General features: G+C 43.0%; 1 protein-coding gene across 1 annotated transcript in view; it reads right to left on the bottom strand.

Annotated features, from left to right (window-relative positions):
* Positions 1–10,216, bottom strand: part of LOC138958658 (cerebellar degeneration-related protein 2-like) — a 19,020-nt gene extending 8,804 nt beyond the window's left edge. The window contains exons 1-4 of the mRNA XM_070329885.1: positions 9,131–10,216; positions 3,966–4,078; positions 1,494–1,642; positions 406–567 (exon numbers count right to left, since the gene is read on the bottom strand). Of these exons, the coding sequence (XP_070185986.1) occupies positions 406–567; positions 1,494–1,642; positions 3,966–4,078; positions 9,131–9,215 (509 nt within the window). The 5' untranslated portion in view covers positions 9,216–10,216. The remainder of the gene's footprint in view (positions 1–405; positions 568–1,493; positions 1,643–3,965; positions 4,079–9,130) is intronic.
* Between the last annotated feature and the right edge of the window lie 1,173 nt (positions 10,217–11,389).

Here is an 11,389-nt window from a genome sequence, read left to right as displayed (position 1 = left end):
CTTACCTGGAAGAAGGTCTAGCTGTCACAAATAGACAACCGAACAAATACGACATACTGACACGCATCGTTTGGTCGCATCACATCAGGTCTATGGCACTCCATCCCGGCAATATCAAATGCAAAACATCAGTAACGCAAACAGAAACATTCAGGCGCAAGGCCCAATCATCTTTTTTCTCTCGCTCTCTCTCTCTCTCTCTCTGTCTCTCTCTCTCCTTTATTTTGCACACACACACACACACACACACACACACACACGCGCACACACACACACACACACACACACACACACACACACACACACACACACACACTAGCACGTATTGTGAGAGACAGAAAGGCACACCAACAGAGACAGACAAACCAGACAGAAAGACGGTTAAACAACTGCAAGGCAGCGTACTTGTTGTCAGTGTTTCTGTCCAAAGCCACGAGACTGGCGGTACGCCGTTTCTCCTGTTTCTTGCTGAGGCCTTTCTTCTTGTCTGTGTCCTTCTTGGCTTCCTCCAGCTTCTTCTGCAGGTCTTCCACCTTCTGCTCCAAGTGCTCCAATGTGCCCGTCATCCTGCACGCAACAACACATCAGGGGATTCGTAATAAGAGCTCTGAGTTGTTTGTGTCCCTCGAAGAGAGAGAGACTTTCCAGCAACAGAGCTTACTACTTAGAGAGTCTGGGCGGGGATATAGCTCAGTTGGTAGCGCGCTGGATTTGTATTCAGTTGGCCGCTGTCAGCGTGAGTTCGATCCCAGGTTCGGCGGAAATTTATTTCAGAGTCAACTTTGTGTGCAGACTCTCTTCGGTGTCCGAACCCTCCCCCCGTGTACACTACATTGGGTGTGCACGTTAAAGATCCCACGATTGACAAAAGGGTCTTTCCTGGCAAAATTGCTTAGGCACAGTTAATAATTGTCTACCTATACCCGTGTGATTTGGAATAATAGGCCGTGAAAGGTAAATATGCGCCGAAATGGCTGCAATCTACTGGCCGTATAAAATTTCATCTCACACGGCATCACTGCAGAGCGCCTAGAACTGTACCCACGGAATATGCGCGATATAAGCGTCATTGATTGATTGATTGATAGTCCCACTTGTGAAGGATCAAATACATTTAGGAGAATGACTATTTTGGTGTTGTCAACTGAAGGTATGTCCAGCGAAATATGCGTTCAATGATATGCTAAAAGAATGTGATGTAAATTTTCAGAATTTCAAAAGCGTGTGTGCTTTATATTACATTCATTTTTTTCAATTCCCTCTTTGAAAGAGATGTACAGCAGGAACTTCTCGATGTGCAATGTCAGCTTAAATTGGCAATTACTGTCGTCCTTAGAATTATAACTACGCACTTCCAAATATATCTACATATCGTGGGATAAAAGCCACTTCCCTCCACCTCCACCTTCTACCTCTTAGAAGACCATGCCCCAACCATCCGCCCCACCAACAATCATACACCGGTTCAAAGAGGAATGGATACATGTGTGTACCTTTCAATTTTCTGTCGGTCGGCCTTGGCGTCCATGGTGAGTTTCTGGTTCTGCCTCTCCAGGTCCTGCGAGATGCGGTCCACCTCCTCGTACACCCTGTTCCTCGACTCTGTCATCGTGCGCAGCGTCTCCAGCTGCTTGTTCACGTGCTGCACGTGCACAGCGAAAACAACAGGTGTCAAAAACAAAACAAAAACAAATAAAGGCAAATGAGAAAAAGGATTAAAGCAGCCTGTATGCAACTGAGGTCAACAAAACAAAACAAAAAGGGTCATAGGCAGCATTGCATTTTGAAACAGATGAAAGTGGCGAATGGCTGCCCAATTGGCGTGGTAAAAACGGTCATATACGTAAAAACCCACTCGTGCAAAAAACAAGTCGCGTAAGGCGAAAATACAATATTTAGTCAAGTAGCTGTCGAACTCACAGAATGAAACTGAACGCAATGCAACGCAGCAAGACCGTATACTCGTAGTCCACCGCTCACGGCATAGGCAGTGAAATTGACAAGAAGAGCGGGGTAGTAGTTGCGCTAAGAAGGATAGCACGCTTTTCTGTACCTCTCTTTGTTTTAACTTTCTGAGCGTGTTTTTAATCCAAACATATCATATCTATATGTTTTTGGAATCAGGAACCGACAAGGAATAAGATGAAAGTGTTTTTAAATTGATTTGGACAATTTAATTTTGATAATAATTTTTATATATTTAATTTTCAGAGCTTGTTTTTAATCCGAATATAACATATTTATATGTTTTTGGAATCAGCAAATGATGGAGAATAAGATAAACGTAAATTTGGATCGTTTTGTAAATTTTAATTTTTTTTTACAATTTTTAGATTTGTAATGACCAAAGTCATTAATTAATTTTTAAGCCACCAAGCTGAAATGCAATACCGAAGTCCGGGCTTCGTCGAAGATTACTTGACCAAAATTTCAACCAATTTGGTTGAAAAATGAGGGCGTGACAGTGCCGCCTCAACTTTCACGAAAAGCCGGATATGACGTCATCAAAGACATTTATAAAAAAAATGAAAAAAACGTTCGGGGATTTCATACCCAGGAACTCTCATGTCAAATTTCATAAAGATCGGTCCAGTAGTTTAGTCTGAATCGCTCTACACACACACACACACACGCACGCACACACGCACATACACCACGACCCTCGTTTCGATTCCCCCTCGATGTTAAAATATTTAGTCAAAACTTGACTAAATATAAAAACACGAGTTTACGTGAGAGTTTCAGCCCATGACCGCAGAAGAAGAGGAAGAAGAGGAAGAGGAAGAAGAGGAAGAAGAAGAGGAAGAAGAGGAAGAAGAAGAGGAAGAAGAAGAGGAAGAAGAAGAGGAAGAAGAGGAAGAAGAGGAAGGAGAGGCAGAAGAAGAAGACGACACAACAGCATCGGATCTAAAATTGACAAATATTACCTGCAGTTCTAATTTGTTCTGTACATTTAATTTACCTCCATGAAAATGTCCTTGAGTTTGTAACTCAAATGTTCGGCGCCTGCAATTTCTTTAAGCTTTGTCTTAAGTTGGTAAAATTTAGTATGTTTGGGAAAAAGACATGTTTGTTAATGCTAGGTCCTATACTGCTGTGTCGACAGTTTATGTCCATCAGGACTTCCGAAAAATAGTAGTTATAGTGCCACTGTGTTCAAGCTCCTCCCCCCCCCCCCCCCCCCGCCCCTTCTTCTCCCGGGTTGTTGTGAATTGTTCATTACATTCAGTTCGCTGACCTGTTTTTCGTTCCGTGCTGCTTTTTCTTTTGCATTTTGTTTCCCTCAGTGTTTGTTTGTTTGTTTGGGCATAGAGAAAAGTTATACCAGCGCTAAAGGTATGGAATGAATGGAACTTCCAAGCTAACAGAGGAACTGCCCTTTTAAGACCCTGCGGCGGGGATGTAGCTCAGTCGGTAGCGCGCTGGATTTGTATCCAGTTGGCCGCTGTCAGCGTGAGTTCGTCCCCACGTTCGGCGAGAGATTTATTTCTCAGAGTCAACCTTGTGTGCAGACTCTCCTCGGTGTCCGAACACCCCCGTGTGTACACGCAAGCACAAGACCAAGTGCGCACGAAAAAGATCCTGTAATCCATGTCAGAGTTCGGTGGGTTATAGAAACACGAAAATACCCAGCATGCTTCCTCCGAAAACGGCGTATGGCTGCCTAAATGGCGGGGTAAAAAACGGTCATACACGTAAAATTCCACTCGTGCAAAAAACACGAGTGTACGTGGGAGTTTCAGCCCACGAACGCAGAAGAAGAAGAAAAAAAGTTTGTTTGTTTAGCCCTGAAGAGGCCTCCATAAGCGAACATTTGATTTAGTTTTGTATGTACTGTCCTTGTATTGGTGAGTCCAGATTTGTTTTGGTTTTCAACTTTGTTCATCTCACCCACAGTCGTCACTTTGTTATTTAGTTTACATCTTTGACAAGCAAAGCGTGTGGTCAAAATATAGATGACTCACCTGCAGCTCCATGGTCTGTTCCTGGTAGGACTGTTGCTGTTGCTGCAGCTGTGCCTCCAGCTCGCGGTTTCTCTCCAGCAAGGCCTTGCCCAGCTCTGCCGCCAGCTGCAGGTCTGTGGATACAACGTCATCGCATTCGTCATCACCAGCGTCATCATCATCATCGTCACAAGTTCAGCAACTATCAGGGCGATTACTATCACATCTTTTTTTCTTTATTTGGTGTTTAACGTCGTTTTCAACCACGAAGGTTATATCGCGACGGGGAAAGGGGGGAGATGGGAAAGAGCCACTTGTCAATTATTTCTTGTTCACAAAAGCACTAATAACAAAATTGCTCCAGGGGCTTGCAACGTAGTACAATGTATTACCTTACTGGAAGAATGCAAGTTTCCAGTACAAAGGACTTAATATTTCTTACATACTGCTTGACTAAAATATTTACAAAAATTGACTATATTCTATACAAGAAACACTTAACAAGGGTAAAAGGAGAAACAGAATCCGTTAGTCGCCTCTTACGACATGCTGGGGAGCATCGGGTAAATTCTTCCCCTTAACCCGCGGGGGGTGATTACTATCACAATCATGATGACATTGATCGATTGGTTGATTGATGGATTCATGGATTGATGGATTGGTTGATTGATGGATTGATGGATTGATGGATTGATTGATTGATTGAGCAAAAGCATGAAATGGCAAGCTTGTGTGACAGGGAGACTACCGTCGCCCTTCACAGCAGACTCTGCAGAGTTGTTCGCCTTAGAAGTTGTGAGCTATTTATAGCTCGTAAGGCAACACCTGTGGATTGTAGAGTTCTGTTTGTGATGGGGTCTGGCGGCTTTTGTCTCTCTGTATGTTCATGGATTCCTATGCGAATGCATAACAGTTTTTAAAGGGCTTAGAAATAAGCTCTAATATTCTCAATCCTGTTTGATTGGACTTCGCCTCCAAAGGTGATTGTGGTGTTTCGGCACTCGGTTACACTGCTTGGTACACAGTATTACCCTCCTTGCTTTCACATTAGACTTTGTATAATTATATTCTCACTTGTTTTCTATGCAAAAAATGCCACATTCACATCACAAATAGCACTCTGGGGGGCATACAAAAGAGCAAGAGGCCACCATTTTCTCCCCTAAGAGAAAACAACTACAACCCATGACTTTTTTCACATGTCATCAGCAGCAAGGAACGTGTCATCAAAGTATCATGTTCCTCAACCGTAATATGCTAGTCGCTACATGTGTGTGTGTGTATGTGCGTGTGTGTGTGTGTGTGTGTGTGTGTGTGTGTGTGTGTGTGTGTGTGTGTGTGTGTGCATGTGTTTGCATGTGTGTGTGCGTGTGAGTGTGTGCATGTGCGTGTGTGTGTGCATGTGCGTGTGTGTGTGCATGTGTGTGTGTGTATGTGCATGTGCGTGTGTGTGTGTGTATGTGTGTGTATGTGTGTGTATATGTGCGTGTGTGTGTGCGTGTGTCTGTCTGTCTGTCTGTACTGTGTCTGTGTGTGGGGGGCAGTTCCAATAAACTACCCGACAGAATTCACATGGAAGTTCGTCAAAATAATACCCCGACAATGTTTTTCGATAAATGTCTTTAATGACGTAAGATCCGGCTTTTTGCAAAAGTTGAGGCCATACTGTGGTGAACTTCTTTTAAGCAAGTTGATTAAAACTTTGGTCGAACATTCTTTGACTCAGTTCGGCTATAGAACTGCATGTCAACTCGGAAGCTAAAAATTAATTTATTAGTTTGTTCATTAAAGTTGTTATTAAAATCGAATGTCAACAAACAGATGTAACATTGATTGCCTTGTATTCCTTAACAATTCCTAAATCCAAAAATATATAGATATGTCATGTTAACTCTGAAAAAATGTGCTCAGAATTAACCCAAATCGGCTCATGAAAATGAGTTTGCATGCTTTACCGAGACGAGCGCGACCTATGTCGCTGTCTTCGGTTTCGGCCAACAACGCTTTACCCCATTGTAGTCTTGGTGATGACTGGTTTCAAGTAGTGTTAATCTTTTCGTTTTAGATTGACTTCATGTTTTAATATCGCCTTACGCGACGTGGGTTTTGTCTTTCAGCGTAAATCCTGTTGCTCAACCAAGCACTGAGTCCCCTTTTCGTCCCGGCGTCGGGCCGATCTGGCTGGACAACATCATCTGTGATGGGACAGAGCTCAACCTGCTGGCCTGTCCTACCAACGGTGACGGAGTTGGGAGGACCAACTGTGACCACTCGCAAGACGTTGGACTCATCTGCCGGAACTGAGGTCATTTCGCCAATAAATAGAACAAACACCTCTACCCCCCCCCCCCTCCCCCCCTTAGTGAAATAAGACGTATCATAGAATATGTGACTCAGCACTTACAATGTGTTTTCGGGCAGGACAGCGTGGTCCTCTATCAAGCTAATTACGTCAAAAGCCGAGAATTATTTTTAATGTGGGTACTTTACGTCAAGACACTGTGTCTGGTTACGTACGAAATTTGTAAAACATGGTATGTAGGTCCATTGTGGCATACCAATTACCATACACAGCCTTTAACCCCAGAACGTGATCACGGGGGGAAAATGTCATTTCATTTTGGCGAGAGATGCGAACTGACAAACTGCATAAAGTTTCGTTCGGCTGGCAAACACTAAAGGTGTGTGAAGTCATCGTTAAGACAGTTGTGTAAAGCCTTTGACTGTTTATATCGTAATCTGCCACAAAAAGACAATTCCTTGCTTCAGCAATGCTGTGACCTGCACTGCATCTTTAAGTATCGCAAAGTTGTAAGCACATTCGAACAATTTCCTGGTTTGATTAGACACAGCTGCTATCATGGTAGAATTTACCTTTTCATATCTTGTGCACTTTGGACGACCAGTACTACTCGTATCAATGTATGTAAAAAAAAATTAAAAACATTTTGACTCAACACATGGCACATATAATTATTAAGCAGTAAGTGTACGTTATTGCACTTTCAATATGCTCAATATCCGACAAACGACAAGATTATGGATTTTGAATTTACAATATCGTCCGCTAGAGGACATTCATAAAGTTTATCTTGTTGTGCTCTTTTATTATATCCTACATTTCATGGCTTTGTAAACTTGTATCTGAATAAAATAGTGTTTAAACCAAACGACAAGACATGTTTACCTGCAGCTGTGACGCGAATACTTGAGCATCAATTGCGTTTAAGAGAAGAGAGAGAGAGATAGAAAGAGAGGGGGAGAGGGGAGAGAGAGGGGGGTGAAAGGGAGAAGGGGTGGGGGGAGCTAAGCACTGACAGTTTGATTCATTTCCGAAGGGCAGGGCGGACAGTATAGAGCAGCAATGATGATGAAAAATAACCGCGGGAAAGCGTTCATCAAACTGGCGGGAAAGAAATCTCTGCCACTATGCCTCGGGCGAACCCTTGAAATAACCCTACACACAGAGCTTTTCAGCTCAAACATGGTATCACAGATACAGTCCGCCAAGAGTTGTATCACTGTAATTGATCTAGAATAAATCGATAGGCTTATGTTTAAACTGAAAATTTCGAGCAATGTTTCGACGAAAGATTTCAACTTTTAACTTTATCACTTCATCCTTTCTTGTTGACTCTCTATGAGTCAGTCAATCAATCAGTCAGTCATTTTGTAATGTCGTAGCTCAATCAGTACACGTTGCTTCTTTTTTTCAAGAAATAGTTCCTTTTTGACTTATTTCTCACAAGTCAAACATACTTCATTTCTAACAGCTAGGAGCGACCTGCAAAGGGTGCCCACCAAATTATATGGGTGCCCACCCACCCATATATCCATCCATCCGTCAATCCCTCCATCAGTCCAATGATCAAGCAATTCATCATTCAGAGGAAAAAAGCCATTTTCATCTGAAACCAAACGCCACACCTGTACGAGACAGCTGTTTGAGTGAATGTGACTGAAATACAAAACCACTTTGGGAATGACGAAAGCAGGGGAAAATGTACGTTAACTATCGCACATCTGTGAACACCCAGCGGTATCATTCATTTACCTCTCCTGTGCGATATGCGCTCAATCAATAAGTCCCCATTTCTCTCTGCATTGTTATTGTCGCACCTTGCATCACATCTTGCTTGCACAGAAGAAGAAAAAAACTCGGCATACGAACACCGACAGATTTTTCTACTCACCGGTATGCCACTGTCAGATTTGACAGACTCTAGATTCGCCATTGATTACCATTATTACATAGATTTTTTTTCTTTCTCTATTCCAGTGTGCCCTCGCGTGTATCGAGTTACAGCAGACCTCCAGTTTATACAGGCTTATGTCACTCAACATGAACGTTTAAATAGACAAGTTTTTGTGTGTAGCCTTGAAATAAAAATGGTAAAGTTGAATTGTGTTGCGTTGTCTTGTATTGTTTAAATTGTGTTGTGTTGTGTTGTGTTGTTTGTATTGTATTGAATTGTGTTGTGGTGTGTTGTGTTGTGGTGTGGTGTGGTGTGGTGGTGTGCTGTTGTGTTATGTTGTGTTGTGGTGTGGTGTGGTGTTGTGTATAAAACTGTACTGCATTGCATTGAGTTGCAAATGCCGGACCAAAATGTATGTCATGTCATGTCACTCGACAACGGAAGCCGGATGCCAAGCCCAGCAGGAAAAGGACTGATGTGCAACCACGACGCTTGTCATTAACGTTGAGTTAGCAAGAAATAAAATAAAACAGTTCGTCGTCGTCAGTGGATTTCAAACTAAAACAAAACAATTAAATACACTTAAATAATATATTGTAAGTAAACAGAAAACCAAAGTGGTTAGGGGTGGGGGGGGGAGGGAGGGAGAGACAGAGACTGAGACAGACAGGGACAGGAGAATAAGATGACGACGACGACAACGATGATGATGATGATGATGATGAAGACGACGACGTTGAGGATGACGACATTGAGGACGGTTGACGATAACCACGAAGACGACGACGATGATGATTGTAACGAAAGTACGTTCATTAATGACAAGTTTGTCGTAACACTGCGGATTATGGCTGCGAATTTATCGCAACTTCGTTTGAGATTTAAAACACACACACACACACACACACACACACACACACACACACAAACTTGAGGAGCTAGCGTGTATCCTATAATCATTATGTCCACTTCAGTCATCTTGTTGCTTACCATCTCTGGAACGGAGGACGATGTCTGATAGGTCACAGTCTAGGTCACAGTCCCACATCGCCTTGGCGCTGGGAAATGCCATCATGCAGCTCTGTGGCCCGACACTTCTCAATAAAACGTACACCGCTTTGCACTGGCACGTACAGCGCGCATTTAATATAATATAACAGTTCAAAACAGAAACGCCACAGAAACAGGGAGAAGGAGAGAGAGTGTCATTAAAGACACAGAACAAACACTTTGTTCTTCTTCCACTTCCGCTTATTCTCGTTCTTTTTCGTCTACTTCTACTTTTCCTACTTCTTCTTTTTCATCCACTTCTTCTTTTCCTGCTCCCTCTACTTATCCTTCTGCATCAGACTGGCGCAGTGACTGATTTCACTGTTTGTTTCAAGACGGCAAGAGGTGACGAACTGGCGACACACAGCACACGGCGGCAAAGTGTGCGTTGTTATTTCCTATCAACACTGTTTGCACTGACACCAGCGCAAAGCCACTTGCTGCTGTGTGTGTTGTTATTTGACATTCTCTCCCAGTTCGATCGCTTTTGGATCATAGCTCGAAAAACACGGCGTCCTTGTGTTTTTCGATTGTTCTCTCTCGATCTTTGCGTCAGTTTTCAGTACAGCATGTCTCAGAACAAACGCAGCGGAGTTGTTGTTTTTGTCCAGTCTACAACAAACACTATTGTGGAAATAATCTCTAGGCTTTCACAATCAAACAATGTAGCAAAGACGATGCAAGTCAGAAGTCCTGTTAACAAGTCTGAAGCGATCATTCACAAACACATACACAAGCAAACAACAGTCTTCACTGAAAGTTATTCACGTGGCAAAGTTTTCCACCAATACCATATGGGAGCTAACACACCAACAATCCATCAATGACGATAGTTATCGCGCGTTACACTCAGACCTTCCTACTCGGTGCACTGCTTCCGCGCTATCATCGCTATATCGTGTGTCTTCGCTGCGTCGGCTGTCGTCATCACAGGCACACATAACAGGAAAAAACGGCATGTCTGTCACGCTTGTCACAGTCACAGGCGCTTGAGTCAGTTAAAGTGTTGTTAATTATTCGCCCAAATAACTTGTTTAGCTTTGTCGATTCTATGCATGAGATCATGAGAATGAGGAGAAAAAAAATCCTGAAGCATATCCCCCCCCCCCCCCTTCTTCGGCATTTTTTGGGGAAATATGATGTTTCCATGTATGAGATCATGAAAATGTGTGTGTGTGTGTATGGTATGTGTGTGTGTGTGTGGGGGGGGGGGGGGGGGGGGGCTGAATGCGTTATCCTCCCAACCCTCCCCCGAAAATTGTGTGTTTCTTGTTTTTGTTTAAATACGACGACGCAAAATCGTGCAGTTCAGTTCACTCTGGGGATGTCAACACTTGAAAAAATCTCTTGAGCTTTGAAAATGCCGAAAATACGCCAACTGCCGCAGCCGAGGATTTTAAGTGTGGGAGATCAAACTTGTGTAGTGCAACCTTTAAGAACAGGTCACGTGTATATACCTTTTGTACACAATACATGCTCGTGCAAGACCACAGCGGTCAATATTCACGTCGCTGAGAAGTCACTTTGTGAAAATAGTTTCACTCATTAATTCTAATATATATATGCTGAGCTAGGCTTTCCTGCACAGCTCTCGGTAAATAATGATATACGCCTGCTGTGCCATACAACAGTAAACACAATAATTAACAGGCGACAACTGAGATTGTGGGAAGTCTTTTTTTTTTACTACCAACTGACTGCAAAAATAGCAGAATGTTGGCTTACACGGTCTGAATCAACTCATATAAACTGAGCTGAGAGAAAACAGAACTTCAAAAGCGCGCTACAGTCTATGCACAAGATTTCGCTTAGCCCGCCTGCATAACTTGAATTTTCATATTTGAACAGTGAACGTTTTAACCCCCCGGGGATACATACTTGAACTCAAGTCCAGCCATTCCAAACCTCCTTGCCAATCAAATGACAAATCAGCCTATGCAGGAGTGTGTGTCAATCCGTCCCTTAGGCGATGTCACTTATTCACCAATTCAGCGATTAAGTTCACACAGTCTCAAAATATGCAAATAAGACCCATCAAGGCGAAACAAGATAAAACCTTGAAACCCCGATAAGAAAGGAGCTTAGAAGTTGTTATGTATCTTCTAAACAGCCAGGGTACGACCAATACCATTAGCCGGGCGCTGCTTTAAAGGCACAGTGCAGCTCACAGCCTTCGTTTTGCGTTTTGTTGCAGCTGAG

This window comes from Littorina saxatilis, linkage group LG2, assembly GCF_037325665.1.
Source record: "Littorina saxatilis isolate snail1 linkage group LG2, US_GU_Lsax_2.0, whole genome shotgun sequence".
NCBI classification, from domain to species: Eukaryota; Metazoa; Mollusca; class Gastropoda; order Littorinimorpha; family Littorinidae; genus Littorina; species Littorina saxatilis.
This window is presented reverse-complemented; position numbering and strand designations above follow the sequence as displayed.